This window comes from Vipera berus, assembly GCF_964194415.1.
Source record: "Vipera berus genome assembly, chromosome: 5".
Classification (NCBI taxonomy): domain Eukaryota; kingdom Metazoa; phylum Chordata; class Lepidosauria; order Squamata; family Viperidae; genus Vipera; species Vipera berus.
In genome coordinates, this window is record NC_138207.1 from 82409641 (window position 1) to 82430007 (window position 20367).

The 20367-nt window shown below is 40.4% G+C and overlaps 1 protein-coding gene across 1 annotated transcript; it reads left to right on the plus strand.

Annotated features, from left to right (window-relative positions):
* Positions 1-933: 933 nt before the first annotated feature.
* PLA2G12B (phospholipase A2 group XIIB) lies at positions 934-18763 on the plus strand (the record flags this gene model as incomplete). Its single annotated transcript, XM_081328728.1, has 3 exons — positions 934-963; positions 10806-10971; positions 18645-18763. The coding sequence occupies 3 exons, from the start codon at positions 934-936 to the stop codon at positions 18761-18763; spliced, it is 315 nt and encodes a 104-aa protein (XP_081184854.1).
* Positions 18764-20367: the final 1604 nt, after the last annotated feature.

Sequence of the window (20367 nt, forward strand, 5' to 3'; positions counted from 1 at the left end):
AAGAAGGTCTGACCCAGGTCCTCCTCAGCAGGAGATTAGGGACAAGAAGAGGGACCTCTTTAGTTGTGGCCCCCATTTTGTGAAACTATTGATCCCAGGAGTTTCAGGTGCCTCCTGCATTCTAGTGTTCCATTAGGTACTGAAAACAACTAAATCCTACTGGATTTTGTACTTCGAAAGATTGTTTTGTGATGCACAACTTGGAGGAGGCCTTTTTTTCCTCTTTAATATAAGGGAATATGCTTCTGGAACAGTTTTTGGGGTCTGAGACCAAGGACAACCTAAGGTTGGAGGCAAATACCGGTCTTACTAAGGTCAGAGGCTCCCTTTCTTGTATGCTTTTTTTCAAACATAAACTGCTCTAGGCATTTGAACAGAAGCCATAAATAACTAAATGGACCCATAATGGAGGTGTGGATAGGGGACTCATAGGGCTGGGGGAGAGGATGAGTTTGCCTGTGGGAGTTTATGATTAGCCTTGGAATTCTGCCACCCCTGCGTCTACCTGGGCAGAGCATATCAAAGCCCTTAAATATTGGGCAACACAACGCTGTTCATGTGAACTTTGTGCTCCCTGATTATGGTGACTTCATCCTGTTAACACAGCAGTGTTTAAAGTCCACCGCAAAAGCACACTCAAAATACCTTCAGTCTTGTTATCACAATCCCACTGGCACCTCTTCTGTTCCTAGAGATTTCCTGGGCCCAATTTTGTTTTGTCCAACTTCAGCATGAAGTTGTTCATCAGGGGGCTGATTCTGTGCTTGTCTCTGAGTCAAGGGAAATGCACCGAAGAACCCATGCAGGATAATGTCATCCCTCCATTGCCAGAGGAAAGCTCCTATTCTGACTGGGGAATTGGGACCATCCGGGATGGCATTGATGCTGTTAATGGCTATTTTGACTTTGTCTCAGAGCTGTTAGGAGGGAAGAATGGAGTCTGTCAATACAGGTGCAGATACGGTAAGCATTTTGGCTGCTGCTTCTTTCATATCCAGTCCCTGATAGCTCAACATTGTTATTTTGTGTTGACAGTTGTTGTTTCCCTACACAAGGCAATGTTTCCTTGTTTTGTTTGACTAGATAAGTAATTGACCAAGACACTGTATTCTTACTGTCATGTTTTACTTTACTTCACTGAACTGCTGCCCTTTTATGATGCAAATTAATGTATTTGAACTCAACACTGCCTCTATTATCATCAATATCATTACATATTTCATCTACTACATGAAGGGATGTATCCTTTAAAGGTCATGTTTGTAGTTCCATTTATTCTAGCAAAACAACTAATAATAAACTGTAACTCCTCGGTTACAAAAACTGAGATGGCAATCATCTTTCTAACAAGTTGTCTTGTTTTCTAACAAGTTAGAACTGTCACCTGTTAGAAGTATGTTTCTATAACTAAAATGTGGTATATTGGCAGCACTCTCTCCAAATGATTGTTTATTTTGCCTTACTAATTGAATTGCTCTACTTCCCACACATCTTAAGAAGCCAGATTTGTCAAAATGCCAACTTACGTTCTGTACTAGATGAACTTTTGAATGCCTTCTAGTTTTGTAGGATCACTGAACATCCCTCATCCTCAACCTATAACATTGGGGGAAATGGGGTATTGTTTACAGAGCTGAAGGATACAAGGTTGAGAAAGAGTAATTAGAGTATGAACTTATGGAATTTAGTTTTCAAACACTGGACTAGAACAGTATGGATATCCATAGATCACATGTAATTATCCGTTCTTCTTGCATAGGTAAAGGTAAAGGTTCCCCCGCACATGCGTGCTAGTCGTTTCCGACTCTAGGGGCCGGTGCTCATCTCCGTTTCAAAGCCGAAGAGCCAGCGCTTGTCCGAGGACGTCTCTGTGGTCATGTGGCCGGCATGACTGGACGCCAAAAGCGCACGGAACGCTGTTACCTTCCCACCGGAGTGGTCCCTATTTTTCTACTTGCATTTTTACGTGCTTTCGAACTGCTAGGTTGACAGAAGCTGGGCCGAGTAACAGGCGCTCACTCTTCTTGCATATAGACCCATAATCCCTGTCTTTTTTTTTTAACCTCTCATCATCTAAGAGACGGGTAACACACTGCTGTTTTCTAACTGCAAACAGCAATGAAAAAAAGTGACAATAATTAGGATGGCAAGGGAGTGAGGTTAATGAGTGAGAAAGTGGATGTATCATATAAATATATGTGTGGGCATGCATTCGCACTTGTTATGGCCCTATCCATCAGCCCTGCTCATTTTTGCATTCTGTGAATGGTTTCTCAGTTTAAAATCGTAATATGTTCCCCATCCATACAAAAACCTAGAAGGATGTCTATTATAGGTTGAGGAAAATCACTTGTCCCAACTAGCTACATAGATTCAGGGCCCAAGTAACTTCTGGAATGGGAAATTTTTGCATGTGGTGCTGTCAAGACTGATTTCTTCTTTTAGAATGCAAAGACACATTCCATTCTTCTCCCTGGACAAAAATTAAAAATGATTTTTGGGAACAGTGAAATTAGCACACGCACAGGTCCTTGTGATACATACATAGTCTCTTGTGGTTATGAAACGGTGACAGAAAAAAGCACAGACAATCTTGTTGTATGAAAAGCATTACATTCTTGTTCTTTTCTAGAACCTATTCTACTGGTTTGCTTGATAATGTATATTGTTTTAATTATACTTTCTATACTCCATTAGCCTCTGAAATTGGTACTAATGAATTCCCCAGCCACTCTTAATCAACTCTTTCTTTTTTCCTATTCATATTGTTGATGATTTACTCTGACTTCCTTCTCTTACCTTAAGGTTTAAAAAGGGAGACATTTGATTCGCACGTAGACGTTCCAAGGTATATAGAAGATTCAGTGCCAGTTCCTCTATCATCATAATAAAAAAGCATGTTATTCTAATATCCTCATGAAAGAGCTGAGATTGCTTATAGTGATTTATATTTTAATTGTCTCATTTACATGATGGCAATATGCTCTGTATACCACTCTCCTTGAAAAGTGTCTGAGAAACTATAGATGGTTCAAACTATAGTATTTTGGCTTTAATCAGAAGAGTCTTTTGAAGATCATGTTGGAACAACTTTACCAGCTTCCAGTTATTTTTGGACATAAAGCAAGGTGTCCCTCTTTTTAATCTAGAAAAATCTGTGGAGTCAGCTCTAGGATAGCTGAAGGATCATTTCCTTTCTTATTAAATTACATTACCTATAACCTATTATAATTATCATCAGCCTTGTTCTAAGTCCATGTCTTTGGCAGGATGTACTGTACATTGGAATCCCTTCTGAGATTCTATTTCGCTGAAATGCAACTGCTAATCAGCAGGCATCTATATTGAACCATTTAGCACAACATCCACTGTGCTTAAAACATGAGCACAAGACACATGGAACTATAAAGCCTTTTACTTCGTCTTTTACAGCCTATAGTTCTGCTGTGGTGTTTGTTTGAAAAATCTGTTAAATCACTTGAAATGTCCTGATCTGTTTATAGAAACAGTCTTAACATTAAAATGGTTAGGTTTAAATTTTAACTCTATGTTTGTACACAGAGTTATATATCTGTGTTCCTGTTCCTTTGAATAGCTCAAAATACTGTTTCTCCACCTGGCAACTTTAAGATGTGTGGACGTCAACTCCCAGAATTCCACATAGTCATCCTTCTCAGTCTCATGACTCTGGGTCGCAAGCTGCAGTTAAAAATATAAAATAGTAGCAATAGGAATAGCAATAGCAATAGCACAATAGCACAGTGCTTTAAAGCCTTCTCTGAGTGGTTTATACAGTGAGCATATTTGCCAACAACAATCTGGATCCTCATTTTACTGATCTCAGAAGGATGGAAGGCTGAGTCAACCTTGAGAGGGTGAGAATCGAACTGCTGGCAGTCGGCAGAATTAGCCTGCAATTCTGCATTCTAACCACTGCGCCACCATGGCTCTTACTATATTGATATTAGTAATAATATCACACAATGCAAATTGGCATCTGAGGCAAAAACCATTGCAAGTATGAGCATCCCATCCCATCCGCATGCACTATGGCATAATCAGATCTTCAGAGGCCAGCAGGGTTGGGGCTAATCTTCTCTCTGGGGAGACCGGATGCATAATAGAATGTGTAGATGACCTTGGGAAATGAGGGGAAGACCACCTCACTCAATCAGATGGTTAGAAGTGGAAGTGGGAAGTCTGTATTTTCACTTTTACAATATTTATTGATGTATTCGTGTCACGAGCATCATTATTAAAATTGTCTGCATAGGTATGAACGCAAACATAAGAACATAACATTTAAAATGTATATTAGCCTGATTTAGGCAGCGCTTGCCCAGAAGCGTGCAACATCGATAGCATTCTGTTGCACTGTCATAAGAGTACATTGGGCAAGGGCACAAGGGGCAAGGATATATGTGTGTGGTTGTCTGTAAATCTCCAAACTCGCAGTAGGCAGAAGTTACTAAATATCCCCATTTATTCAACTATCCCTTGATCTTGCTGTACCTGTGTGCAGTCTATTTAGGGATTGCCAAACTTCCCCAGTTTTCATCATGGCCAGGTGCCAGCTCCTCCACAGGTTCCATCCAGTGTTGATCTTTTGTAGCTTGCAAGATTATGTTAATGGCATCTTAGAATTGAGGTAAAGTGAGTTCATCTAGACAATCTTCCGGTCTAGTTTACCTAGGAGGACTAGGACTTGCAACTCTGAAAATAACAACTTCCCACTTTTAACTGCTTGATACCTTAGATTGAGTTCTTCCCATGTTTCTTTCTCTGATTGTTTAGCCACTGGGGGCTGGTGACTCTCTTGTTTCCTACCCTGCATCTCTTCCCCTCATTCCCCAAGGCCAGGGGTAGGCAACCTCGGCTCTTTTATGACTCATGGACTTCAACTCCCAGAATTCCTGAGTCAGCTGACTCAGGAATTCTGGGAGTTGAAGTCCATGAGTCATAAAAGAGCCGAGGTTGCCTACCCCTGCCCAAGGCCATCAATATATTCCCTCACAGAGTGCCACCACAGAAAAAGCTTTGCCTTGCCAGATGGCTTTTTTAAAAAAAATATATAGATATTCCTCTCCCGGCAAATCTGATGGGATGCGGAGACCGAATCAGGGAGACACAGTCCCTCAAATACCTCTACCATTATTACTGTATGATTTGCACGCTCTAATGTTATACAGCATTGCTTTTGTTCATTTTTTTTAAAAAAAGGTTGTCATGGTAAACTTTAATTATTATTACATTTTAGCTTTCTAAAGGCACCTACTAGGGTGCAATTTATAAATTGAAAATGACACCCACATATATAAAAAGCAAATATACTGTACATTAAGTCATAAATCTGGGTTAAATGGGGATTCCATGTAAAGTATGCCTCTTGCTCCTAAAATAAAGAGCCCCTTTTAAAAATGTAGGAGCAGATGCCTGTAAAATTGAAGGAACAAACCTATTAGGTCATGACAAAAGGATGAGGTCAATTCTGCTCCTATTATATCCTTAGAATGTCAAACTTCCTTGGCAACCAATGAAAATTTACACAACTTCCTTCCTGTCTTCATACTGCAGGCAGTTGTGTAGACTAGTAAGCTACTAAAAAGTAATCCAAGTATTTTGAACCTCCAGCCCACCCATTATTTTGAGCAATGCCAATAGAGGACAGACACAGATGTCCATTTGCCAAGTTGCAATATGTACCATGTATAGTCATGTAAGCACTATGCATAGCCATTTCACACACCAGTAGTTTGTACCCATGCTTTTCATCTCAACAGCTACTAGGTAGTCACCAAATGTCATGCTCATAAAACCATGTGTGTATGTGTGTGTGTGTCTGTGTGTCTGTTTTTCTGTCTGTCTCTCTGTCTATTTATCTGTCTATCTGTTTGGGGACATAATTCAATGGTTGAGATCATACTTTGTTTACAAACAAACGGAATAACAGAGTTAGAAGGGACCTTGGAAGTCTTCTAGTCCAATCCCCTGCTCAAGCAGAAGACCCTACACCAGGGGTAGGCAACCATGCTGGCTCAGGAATTCTGGGAGTTGAAGTCCACGAGTCATAAAAGAGCCAAGGTTGCCTATCCCTGCCCTATACCATTTCAGACAAGTGATTATCAAATCTCTTCTTAAAAACCTCCAGTGATGGAGCACCCACAATTTCTGAAGGCAAGCCGTTCCACCAGTTAATTGTTCTGACGGAAAATTTCTCCTTAATTGTAGGTTGGTTCTCTCTTTGATTAGTTGCCATCAATTATTCTGCCTTCAGGTACTTTGGAGAATAGGCTTACCGCCCCACCCCACCCCACCCTCTTCATTGAACCAATTATTTGTTACAAAATTATTGGAATAGCTATAATATATTCTTAGCTTCTAGCTACTGCAAGTATTCTGGGTGATGTATCCTGCCCCAGTTACTCTTTCATAAGAATGTTTTGAAGAAATGAAAGGATAAAAATAATTCTTAAAATATGCAAATTTCTGTAGAATAATCAAGTCTGAATGTAACAAACGGAAGCATCCCATGATTAGATGAGCGTTTTCTAAATAAGCTAATTCCACATCTATGGTTTTAACATTGATAAAAAGGACTTGTCATTAACAGCCTTCGAAGAGCACTGAACTACTAGACAGTGTAGCAAATTTCAGGTTTGTTTTGCACTAAGCAAATGTTTGACAGATAATCTTCTTTTTCCAGTACTAATCATCTCTGTCCCAAGAAGAATTCTTTTGCAGTGTGAGTGGGTTTCCCTGTTGAAATGATGTTGACAACATGTGAAATAGCACATTTTTCACTATCTACAAGCAGATGGGACTATATCAGGAAAACCATCTACAAAGGGGATAGGATGAAGAGATTTATTTTTATTTTTTTAAAAGACTATTATCTCTTTGATGGGGTACTTGCCTGCTCACTGCTTTCCAGAACAGATTAAACCTGGGCTTCAGTTACCTTTTCAACTCTTTTTGAGTACTAAGACCCAGAATTGTTTTGCCAGCCCAGATAGTGTTGTTGTTATACTCCATTTATGTTAAACATTATTACTTGTGTTAATAAGTAATGAAAAGAGTTAGTTTTTGCTTGCAGCTTATGTTTCCCCCTTTATTTGAGGTTGTCAACTCCCTCAAACAGGGTGTCTGCGGGGGGGGGGCAGAGTGATGGTCACAACCACACACAGGTAATCCTTGACTTACAACCATTCGTTTAGTGACCCGTTGATGTTACAATGGCATTGAAAAAGTGACCTATGATTGGTGTTCATGCTTATAATCATTGCAGTATCCCCATAGTCCTGTGATCATAAATTTTGGCACTTGGCAACTGGCATGCATTTGCCATGGTTACACCCATGGTGGTGAACCTATGGCACATGTGCCACAGGCGGCACGCAGAGCCTTCCCTGTGGGAGGCGGGGCCAGGATGCTCCCCTCCTCCTCTCCACGTGCGCCTGTGCTCTTGCTCTCTTTCTCTCTGCACTGAGAGTCAGGGAGCAGCTGCAAGAGCTGAGCGGATCCGGGCTGGATAGTAGAGGCAGTTGCCAGCGCGAGTCCAGGTATGCCTCCGGAGCGATTTTTGAGGTGCCCCAGAGGCCCGATCCAGGCTCCAGATGCCTGGAAATGGCCTCTGCTGCCAGGATCTATGGCTGCAGAGCAATTTCATGCCCCCCATGCCCCCTGGCCATGCCCACCCAGTCTGCCATGACCACCGTAGCCACGCCCACCCAGCGAGCTACACCCACCCAGCGGGCCATGCCCACCTGGCACCCGGCGAGACATAAGTGGGTTTTGGGTTGCAGTTTGGGCACTCGGCCTCTAAAAGGTTTGCCACCACTGGGTTACACTGTCCCAGGGTCATATGATCACAATTTGTAAATTTCCCAGCTGACTTCTGACAAGCAAAGTCCATGGGAGAAGCCGTGACTAGTGATTCACTTAACAATTGCAGCGATTTGCTTCAAAACAATGGCAAAGAAAGTCCTAAAATTCGGCGCAAGTCACTTAACAACCATCCTGCCTGCCAATGGGCATCCTGGTCCCAATTGTCATAAGTCGAGGACTACCTCCAATTTGAAGCCCCACCCATTTTTTCAAATGCACCGCACATTTGACACACAGGGTTCCCCAGGGGTGGGATTCAAATATGTGAACAACCGGTTCTCTGTGTGGATGCCACTTCCAGAAGTCTATTCTGGGCCTGGGCAACAAAAAATTAGCTGCCAGTTCTGCTGAAGTGGTGCGAACTGGCTGAATCCCACCACTGTGGCTTCTCCCATGCAGTTGTTATTGGCATTTTGACTCTTTTGAACTCTCACGTATACATCTTTCCTCTTAAAACCTGCTTCTTCTATGCTATCTCTAAAAATATAATGTTCTCCTTCTGTAATTGAGTTGTATTACCTTATTACAGTATAAATAAAGAAAAGCAAGGTGTTTATTAAAAGAAACCTATTGAGTTTCTAATGTGGGCATGAACTGCAACATTAAATCCGGAATAGAAAAACTGCAGTCTTTGATTGCCGGCATAGCATATTATTTGTTAAATTTGACAATACTTTAATGGTAACATGAAGTGGCATCTATTTGATCATAATTTTTTTAAAAAATTCCATTTATATCCCGCCCTTCTCCGAAGACTCAGGGCGGCTTACAAGCTTAGCAGTAGCCTTCATTCTATTTTGACATCCAAAAGTTCTTTTGTTTGCAGTGGTACCATCTAGAGGGCTAAAAGTCTGAGACAAAAGGAATCCCTTTCAAAGTCTGCTTTTATATTTCAAAAGGAGAATGAGCAATTAAAAACTTAAATGTCCAGAACAGAAATACAGCTATAGTTAGAAGAGTTAACATACATAAAGTTTCTGATCTTCTGCATGCATATTGGTTTATGTTTCAAGGATTCCTAATTAAATTTATGACCTTGTCTTTGGCAAACCCTAGCTTTGTCTTTCCTATTTTCCAACAACATTGTAAAAGACAGATATGCAATTTCTAGCTTTTGAGCTGCTGCTAGACTTTATCATGCTTATCACTGGCCATGCTGACTAGGCCTGATGATAATTGGAATTCAACCTCTGAAGTACATCAGGTGCACGTACAGGACTTTATGTTATACTGTATAATTCTTTTCAAGGCTGCCACAAAGTACTTTTCTTTGTTTTTTTTTCCAGGGAAAGCACCATTGCCTAGACCAAATTATAAATCTCCAGAACCCAATGGCTGTAGCTCCTATTTCATGGGTCTCAAGGTACCAGAAAGTGTATGTACTAACAACCCATTTCCCTGATGAAATAATTAATTGAACAAAACATCCAGGAAGAAAGAAGCGTTTGACTTTGTTGCAAATAGCTGCAATTGCTCAACTATTTCTATTCAAAGTTGGCCTAGACAGTCACTTACCCCATGTTATGCAAGCTATTTTCCTATACATGCCAAAGGGGATGGCCAGCTGCTTATGGCAGACAAAACAAATTTGTTTTTGTCTGACCACTGCCCATGGAATTCACTCTTTGATTGGTTGGGCAACAGAATATTTAATCCCCAACTGTTAGAAACAGCTGTAGTGTCAAATATATTTTCTACAAATGGAAGATTTGGAAATGGATGCTGGCTAGAAAAACCTCTTAATAATTAAAGTTAAAGGCCCAGAGTACTATAACATGAATATTAGCAATAAGAAGATACTTATGTCTGATTCAGATTAAAGTCCATTAATCTCACCTCAACTGGTGCCATGATTTAAGAATTTAGCCAGCATCTGATATTTCCTAGCAGATGAACAATTTTCTAGCAGTGAAATTCCCACATTACAGAATACAGAATAACAGAATTGGAAGGGATCTTGAAGGTCTTCTGGTCCAACCCCCTGCTCAGGCAGGAAACCCTATACCATTTCAGACAAATGGCTGTCCAGTCTCTTAAAAACTTCCAGTGTTGGAGCATTCACAACTTCTGGAGGCAGGTTGTTCCACTGGTTAGTTGTTCTAACTGTCAGGAAGTTTCTCCTTAGTTTTAGGTTGCTTCTCTCTTTGGTTAGTTTCCATTCATTGATTCTTGTGTTGCCTTTTTGTGCTTTGGATAATAGGTGGACATACCACCCCCTTTCTTGTGGCAGCCACTAAGATATTGGCACGCTGCTTTCTTGTCACCCCTAGTCCTTCTTTTTCATTAAACTAGACATATCCAATTCCAGCAACTGTTCCTTATATGTTTTAGCCTCCAATCCCCTAATCACAGAATTCTTTGTTGCAAGAATGATCTGTGTTTGCTGAATAAAACTTGCATTTTTCATATTCCATATTTCCTTTGCACAAGTTCACCCTGGACGGCATATTAAAATGCACAAGCTTCAGGCTCACTGTTCACTGATTGTTGGTACTTTCAACCTGATGCAACAGAAGCAAAGTCTTGCTCTGCGACTATAAAATTTCCTGGTAAATCTCCAAGAAAGTTTGGGACAGCTGCCGTTTTGCTGACATATTCAGGTTGGCTGAACGCATCCTTGGACGTTGAACAATATCTCGTCACTCTTAAAGCAGTTAAAAGCCATAGGCAGATACAGCTCAGGAGATCCTCTCCTGGTTCCTATTTATTCCCAAAATAAATAGATCAATTTGCCTAATCTCACATTTCACTGCAGTCCTCCTGCTGGGCAGGGCAGTCAAATATATAGCACTTTCACTTGTTAAAATATTCATCGTGTGGCAAAGCATGAAGAGCTTTTTTTATAGGAGAAATATGGAAGGAGGGGAAAATCATTTCAACCCCCAGAATAATTTTGTTGTCTCTTGGTATTATTTTTACAGTTTGATATGGGCATTCCAGCCATGACTAAATGCTGCAACCAGCTGGATGCATGTTATGATACCTGTGGGTCTAATAAATATCGCTGCGACGCCAAGTTTCGTTGGTGCCTGCAGTCCATCTGCTCTGACCTCAAACGTAGCCTTGGTTTTGTCTCCAAGGTAGAAGGTAAGTTTCCTCTTGGGGAAGATGTTAAACACATAAACTTAGATGACTGCAGTGCCACACCAGACTCTGAGCGGCCAGTAGGGACAGGGACCATCTAGTGACCTGGACTCAGGCGCTTTGTGAGTGAGCTCAAAACCCAAATGCAGCTGGTCCTCGACAGCAGTTCATTCAGTGGCTGTTCAAAGCTACAACGGCGCTGAAAAAGGGGACTTATGATTGCTTTTCCTCTGACATCCATTGCAGCCTCCTTGTGGTCCCATGATCAAAATTCAGACGCTCGGCAACTGACTTGTATCCATGACGGTTGCGGTGTTCCGGGGTCATGGGATCCCCTTTTGCAAAAGTCAATGGGGAAGACAGATTCACTTAACAACCAGGTTACTAACTTAACTACTGAAGTAACACACTGTGGCAAGAAAGGTTGTAAAAGGGGGCAAAATTCACTTAACAAATGTCTCGCTTAGCCACAGAAATTTTGGGCTCAGTAGTGGTCGTACGTCGAGGACTCCCTGTGTTGAGATTATCTGAATGTTTTTTAAAAAAATTATCACACTAGACTTATTATACTCATCCCGAAATAATTAAAAGGCATACCAAGCTGCACGCTCCAGGCCCCAAAAGTGCATTTTTTCCTATGAGATTTATAGGATATAATTAAGTAGGAAGGGAAGCAAAGTAATTTCAGATGGATGTTACCAAGGTGACTCGACAATTTTTTTATTGCAGTGCTTGTGTTGCTGAAAGGACCAATAGGGAAAGTGTGGTTCTTCACGCATTAGGCCTTAACTCTCACTCTGGAGCTGAAGCCCAAGAATGTCTGCAGGTTATGCAAGTAGTCCTTGAGTCATGACCCCAATGAGGGCCAGAACTTCTGTTGCTAAGCAAGGTGGCTGTTAAGTGAATCACACTCAATGTTATGACCTTTTGCCACGTCTGTTAAGTGAGTCACTGAAGTTGTTAAGTGAACCACATGGTTGTTAAGCGATTCCCGCTTCCCCCAGTGACTTTGCTTGTCATAAGCCAGCTGGGAAGTATTAAAATGCTGATCACATGACCTTGGGACACTGCAACCATCATAAATACGTGCTGGTCGCCAAGCACCTGAATTTTGTCCATGTGCCCATGGGGATGCTGCGATGGTCATGAGTGTGAGGATTGCTCACAAGTCACATTTTTCAGTGGTGTTGTAATTTTGAAGAGCCACTCGACAAATGGCTGTACCTCCATCTGAATAACTAAAAACAAAACTTCCTCTGAAACAGGGGTCCCCAACCTCCGGTCCATGGACCGGCACCGGTTTGTGGCATTCGAGAAACCGGTCTGCGCAAACAAGTGAAGTCCCATCCACAGGATGCAGGCAACATGCGAAATCACACCCCTTCCGGGCTGTGGGAAAACCTCTCTCCACAGAAGTGGTCCCTGGTGCCCAAAAGGTTGGGGGGCACTGCTCTAAAGCCAGCCAGTGGAAAGAAGGAAGGAAGGAAGGAAGGAAGGAAGGAAGGAAGGAAGGAAGGAAGGAAGGAAGGCTATTACACTGAAAGATGCAGAAGTTTATTAAAATATATTTGCGAGTTAAAAAAGGTGTGGAACACTGAACAAAATATTTTGAAAAAACTCATTCAGGCAGAAAATAGCATTTCATTCCCATGCACCATTAAGTTCTCTTTGGTTCACTCAGAAGCAGTTAGATAGAAGCGGGGTTGCTAATTTAGTTTTCGAATGTAACAAGGTAGTTCATACTTCAGAGCTACTGATGTACGGGACAGTCTCAAAAAAAGTGACTTACTAATTCACTGGCTTCATTAGGGTGATAAAATGTGTAGATTCACTACTTCTTGGTTGCCGGGTTTGAATTCAGTAATTATTTATATATCTGTAAATGGGGATGAGGTCTAATTTGATTTCCATGAAGTTTGGGATTAGGATATTGTCCTCTACTTCTGGGTATGTAGCCCAGTTCTGCATGAGGCTACTCTAGGAATTTACCTTAATACACAAGATTAGACTGTTAGTTGTCCTTGCTCAGGTTTAGATACAATACATTCACTGGCATTATCTTCTAGATGTCCAGAGAAGCATCTATTTTAGCTCTTTCTGATTGTAGAACTGAACCTACAATCATATGAATACAAACCATTTGCTATCCTATTTCCTCCATTTTCCTACTTAATTTCTAGCAAAATTTCTTCCTGCACTTAGAAGCGTGAGAAGCTGTTTACTCATTTCTCTTTTAGGAGTGAGTGACTTTTCCAGCAGGCTAATATTAGAGATTATCATATAGCAATAGCACTTAGATTCAGCGCTCTCCAAGCAGTTTACAGAATCAGCATATTGCTCCCAACAATCTGGGTCCTCATTTTATGGACATTGGAAAGATTGAAGGCTTACTCAACCTTGAGTCGGTCATAATCGAACTCCTGGCTGTGGGCAGAGTCAGCCTGCAGTACTGCATTCTAACCACTGCCCCACTACAGCTCCTACTGTATATAAGACAGGGGCAACATTTAATTTGGTCTATGGTCAAAACACATCTTCCTCCAATCTATTAAGGGGATCTTTGATCTTATCCTATCTAAAGAGCATCCCATCACAGCCTCAGTCCTTTCTATCACACAAAAACAAGCAATTATATGATGGACAGCTTGACTGATCTATCCTTTTAAGGGAAAAATGGAAGGAAAGAAGGATGGTGGAAAATAATGTTTTAAGACCACTGTGATGAATTGTGAATTTAATAGTATAATCCATTTTTCATAAATACCATATTGGAGGCACTACTAGGTTATTTTGTTCTGAGATTGTTTGCTTACTGTTGTACGTCTCCATTATTCAATAATTATTGAATTATTAGTTAATAATTATGATTTAAATATAGTGTTATCATTAAATCTGCTCCAATTTACATATAAATATCATTAAATCTAACAGTTTATAGAAAAAGGGTGAGTTATGTATATGTTTTAATTAATGAAAACAACATAATTAATTATTCATAATAAACAGCATTAATGAAATATATAAATCAATAACAAAGCCACAAATAATAAATGCACAGCTTGTTGAAAAAAAAAATGATTGGGTGAGCTAATAAACTCTATCTCATATTAGCTAAATTGATCCTTCAGTTAGCCTGAATAAAATCCCCCAAAATGCTGAATCATACTAATTAGAACAGAAAATCTCATTTGTATTTCTGAATTCATATACACTTCTTTTAAAAATTATGATACCCAAGCATATTACAGCTAGCTCTGAAAATATTAGGCTTCTAGATTCCAAATCTTTGCTATAGTCTGCCTTCTGAATTAATTTAGTTGAAAGAAATAATGAAACCCATATTTTAATTATTTTTCCCATTTATATCATTTTTGTGGTCTCACAGATCTAGGCACCCTTTTAAATACCCAATCCTTGATTTCTGTATTTATTTTCCTTGCCTTGAATTTCTCTCTTCTCTCTTTTTAATCCTCCTTTAAGTATTTTTCTGGAAGGAGATGTTCTCTCTTTCTTATAGCAAATGTCTCATGCATATTTATAAAGCTATATATTTTAAATCACATTGCCAAGAATCTTTTCCAGATTAGTTCTGCTAGTTAATAAAGGTGAATAAAGTTATAAATATTGGCTAGAATGCCAAGAAGTAAGAAACTCTGCTGAAAAGAAGAAACTATTTTTCATAAATCATTTCAGAAGCCAAGAAGAAGAAACCACAGTGGGGGAAATAGTTGTTTTTCATCAAGACTTAGGGCATTTCTGCACAGGGATTCTTCATGAGTTTGAAAGTCCCATGGTGTTCCTACAGGTCAGAAATGTTTAGAGATGCTGAGTCTCCATTATCCCAGTACTCTTGTCTCCAGCTCCTTACTTCAGAGACTATAAGGAAAGTATTAGTTTGACCTTTTTTGCAAATCTTCTCCCACAGAGAGATCTAGATGTCCTACACGATGACCACCATTTGAATATGAGCCAGCAATGTCTTCCAGTTGCCAAAAAAAGCCAATGCAGTCCTGGGCTGCGTCAACAGAAGGATAGTGTTAAGATCATGAGAAGTTATAATACTGCTCTATACCATACTAATGAGGCCACACTTGGAATGCTGCATCCAGTCAGTCAGAATAGAATTGAAAGGTACCTTGGAGGTCTTCTAGTCCAACCCCCTGCTCAAGCAGGAGACCCTATACCATTTCAGACAAGTGGGTGTCCAGTCTCTTCTTAAAAACCTCCAGTAATGAAGCACCCACAACTTATGAAGGCAAGCTGTTCCACTAGTTAATTATTCTCACTGTAAGGAAGTTTCTCCTTAATTCCATGTTGCTTCTCTCCTTGATTAGTTTCCATCCATTCTTTCTTGTCCTGCTCTCTGTTGCTTTGGAAAAATAAGTTGACCCCCTCTTCTTTGTGGCAGCCTCTCAAATTTTGGAATGCTGCTATCATGTCATCCCTAGTCCTTCTTTTTTCTAGACTAGCCATACCCCAATCCTGCAACTGTTCTTTGTATGTTTTAGTCTCAAGGCCTTTAATTATATTAATGATGGCCACCACGTTGCAATAACGATGCTGAGACCCTAGATACTGTGCAAAGAAGAGCAACAAAGATGACAAAGGGCCTGGAGTCTAAATCATATGATGAACAGTTGAGGGAGCTAAGTAAGTCTAGTTGATCAAAGAGAAGGATTGGAAGGACATGGTAACTGTCTTCCAGTATTTGAGGGGCTGTTACAAAAATAGATTTATTCTTCAAAGCACCAAAAGACAGGACAAAAAGTAATGGGTGTGTTGAAAGAAAAATCAGCTCCAGTTCCAAGCCGGGAATAAAATGGAGGCTGCTTAAGAAAGAAGGTTCCTGTTTATTGATGAGCAGAACCAGCAACAGCATACAGTTCTGGGACAGCTGATAAATGGAGTTGAGAGTGGGTGGGTTTTTATACCTTCTTTGGGGCTGGGTGGAGGAAAGTAAATTCTTAATCCCACCTGCTGTTTATTGTGCCCCAGTGTTTCTGAATGGATTACCAAATCTCCATTTTTAAAGGTTGGCCGCCTTTGGTTTCTGCCTGAGGAAAGGGAGACTGGGGCTGTTTCTGCCTAAGATTTTTTCTCCATTTCTCCTTCAGGGGAAATATTCTATCCTGCCTCTTTTAATATTCCCCAAAATATTTCATTCTCAGGTGTGTGTGTGTGTGTGTGTGTGTGTGTGTGTGTGTGTGTGTGTGTGACTTCCTACAGGTGGAAACTTCTTAAAGAAAGATCCAACCTAGAAGTAAGGAGACATTTTTGGCACTGAGAACAATCAACGGAATAGCTTGCCTCCTGTGTTGGTGCTCCGACACTGGAAGCTTTCAAAAATAGACTGGACAACCATTGAATTGGGATAATATATAGGAGCTCTTGCCTCGAGCAGGAGGTTGGATAAGAAGACCATTAATTCCCTTCCAGCCTTATGATTCTGTGTTCTGTGTTCTAACATGCACTTAAGTTCACAAGTATAATAACAGAGGCTCCAAAAAAGAGTACAAAGAAGAGCAACAAAGATGATTAGGGGACTGGAGGCTAAAACTTACAAGGAACAGTTGCTGGAATTGGGTATGTCTAGTCCAGGGGTGTCAAACTCAATTTCATTGAGGGCCGCATCAGCATTGCGGTTGCCCTCAGGGGGCCAGGTGGGTGTGGCCTGGGTGGGCATGGCCTACTGTGTGGGTGTGGCTAAAGTGCATATGGCCTACTGGGTGGGCATGGCCAGCTCTACATCGTTCGTATCAAGGGTGCCTATGGGGGCCTGGGCAGGAGTGGGACAGATCTGAGGGTCTCTGGCAGGAGGAGGGTCTCTGGGCCAAGGCCAAGGCAGTGGGGGCCGTTCCCTCACTGTTTCCAGGATGGCTTCGTGGGCCGCATGAAACCACTTTGAGGGCCAGATCTGGCCCCCGGGCCTTGTGTTTGACATGTCTGGTCTAGTCTAATGAAGAGAAGGACAAGAGGTGACATGATAGCAGTATTCCAATATCTCAGGGGCTGCCACATAGAATAGGGAGTCAAGCTATTCTCCAAAGCGCCTGAAGGCAGGACAAGAAGCAAACTAAGGAGAAATTTCCTGACAGTTAGAACAATTAATCAGTGGAACAACCTGCCTTCAGAAGCTGTGAATGCTCCAACACTGTTTTTAAGAAGAGACTGGACAGCCATTTGCCTGAGCAGGGAGTTGGACTAGACGACCTCTAAGGTCCCTTTTTATTAGTTAGTCACAGGGTGATAATGTAGCAACAGGGGAAAGGAGGGATCTTTAAACAGGAAAATGGCATAGGAAAAAAAATATTAAAACCATTTTCCTCCTTGCTATGTTTCTAGTTCAGCTCATTCCCTTTCACATTTTTGTTTTTAAAATGGCAGTCTTTACTATATTGTTAGCATGTTATCATGCCAAATTGAAGGGAACAATAAATATAACAGCATTTTGCAGCTTATTGACTTCTCCCGCTGATGGGAAAGAATTTATTGTCTAAGTTATCTCAAAAGTGCCAGAGAAAGGAGAAACTGGACTATTTCCAATGTATTTGAGGCACCTTTGGCTGACTGGCAAAGATGCACTAGTGCTGCTAAGCCTGGAATACAGCCTGAGGTCCAGCTCACGCACCCCTTAGGAACAAACAGAAAGAGGGCAATCCCTTTAGAGATAAAGGTACTTTGAGGCTCAAGAAGAAATGCCCTTCCATGATGATAAGAACCATGCATATTTGATAAGAAATGTAGCACTGAGCACCTTAGGATTTCTTGATATTAAAGGCTTAATGTAATAAAAATGAAAATAGTCCTGTACATTAAAATAAAGGGACAAAGTGCCTTTTTTAAAAGGTATTTTTACCTAATGTTTCTATCGGTGCTGTATATATAACACTATTATAGCAAATGTTCCTAAAGTGAGTACTGCACCTTTTCAAAATTAAAAAAAAATCAAAATCAATCAGAATAGAGGTGGAAGGGATCTTGGAGATCTTCTAGTCCAACCCCCTGCTCAAGCAAGAGACCAATATTCATAATATTGGATCAATTTTTGGAAGCTTACATAAAACAAGAAAACAGTGTTTCAATATCTCAGGGGTTGCCACAAAGAAGAGGGAGGCAAGCTATTCTCCAAAGTGCCGGAAGGCAGGACAAGAAGGAAGGGATGGAAACTAATCAAGGAGAGAAGCAACCTAGAACTAAGGAGAAATTTCCTGACAGTTAGAACAATTAATCAGTGGAACAACCTGCCTCCAGAAGCTGTGAATGCTCCAAGACTGGAAGTTTTTAAGAAGAGACTGGACAGCCATTTGTCTGAAATGCTATAGAGTTTCCTGCCTCCAAGATCCCTTCCAACATAATAATAATAATAATAATAATAATAATAATAATAATAACAACAACAACAACAACAACAACAACAACAACAACAACAATAATAATAATAATAATAATAATAATAATAATAATAATAATAATAATAATAATAATAATAATAATAATAATTTGTAGCTTTTGGGAATAGTAGGGCCCTGTTTGCTGTGTTGGCATAGAAACTTTAGGCACAGTTCTGGAGGCTGATTCAGATCTTGATCACTTTCCTATGGTCTAAGGAAAAGAAATCTCAGTAGGCTTATAAAAGAAAGGGGTGACCGATTTGATCTCTTTCTCTTTTGCTACAGCATGTGAATCAATAGCCGATACGATATTCCAAACAGTCAGGACCTTGGGTTGCCGTCCCTTCATGAACAGCCAAAGAAGTGCCTGCATCTGTAATGAAGAAGAACGAGAAGAATTGTGAAATGACCATCAAGCTGGTCATTTATTTGGTAGTGTGAGACAATGTTGGCTTCTGGTATCCTTTGTTTACAAGTGGCTTGGTCTTCTATCTTCTGGAACAAGCACAAGTTTCTTAACTTTGGGTCTTGGGAATCAGCTTCTTGTGACCACCCATGCATTAATTGTCAAGTGAACATGATTGAGAAAGAAATTCCAAAAAGCAGTGGAATTGCTTGGTCCGATACCCTCATGTGTTCTATCCAATTGCTTCTATCCACTTCCCAGAGCATCTGCTTGACTTAGACATGATTCGTCATATGAGAAGAGCAGCTGAGATGCACATGAGCAATCCATGCATCAAAGAAGATCTAGAGGCTGCAAGATGACACTGACAATATACACCTTTGCAATCCATATATGTATGCTAAGCCCACGACTTTCCTCAGATGCTGTCGCTTTTGCTTTTCAAGGGATACAAAGCCATAGAAATCTTACATTGCTGTAAAAAGAAGCCCGTCAACCTTGACTAGATTACCAACTGCAGATCTCAGTTTGACACAAAAATGAGAGCTGTGGGCATCTGCTTGAAGACAAGAGAGAGAGACACAAACACCAAGATCAGAGTATGAAGTCATTGTATAATACTCGTTTTATTTTCACTAAATCATTGTTCCATTTAAAGAGCAAAATTATGGATCATCTCATAATAAGAAAAAGGTATAAATGGTACATGATGGTAAGAACAATATAAAATGCAGAGCTTTTCAAACTTTTATTAAATAACATATACAGCTTAAAATACTTTCAGGGTTTGCAAGGAATTTACTTCTAACTACATAGAGTTACTACTACTACTTTTCCATACCCTCCTCTTTAAAATGGAACCATTCTGGTAGATTGCCCATTGCTTGCTTAAGGAAGGAGAACTGACTATTTTTTTCCCTCTGAACACAGGGTAATGGAATTAAATCTCCTTCTGACTGAGATTGAAGTATTTGGAGCTGCTTTGTTGTACTACAATAATTGGGTTTGCATTGGTCAACCTTTTACATCAGATGGATTGGTTCTTTTTCACAATCCCCCAGAGAGAAAACTTCCCCTTTCCCCTTTTCCTATGATCCTGTGAAAGACATGCTATTCATAAGGAATGTTTCATTGGTTTTCCCCAAATTGTTATTATCACAATACAGGTAGACCTCGACTTATGATTACAGTTGAGCCCAACATTTTTGTTGCTAAGTGAGACATACTGTCAACGCTGCAAACATCGGATGGTTTTGCTCTGACAATATAAGAGGCAGCCTTTTCCTTTAAACTGTTTTGCTTTGCATCAAATGAAGCTGGGGGGGAGGAGAATGCTAACCCAGTTGTTTTAATAAGATAAGGAATGGCGGGCTTTAGAAAGGAAGTGAAGCTTTGCATGTTAAACTAATTGGAGAATGTGATTTATGATGTGTAAATTAAAGGAGGGAATTGTGTTTGATGCGATATGTTCAGGGGAGGAGAATTCAGATTCTGGCATCCATCCATGAGTGCCAATGCTTCGTTCTCATTATTATAGACTTTTTAGAATAAACAATGCCTGAATGTTCTTTGATCTGTCTCGTTAGTCGGAACCATGACACA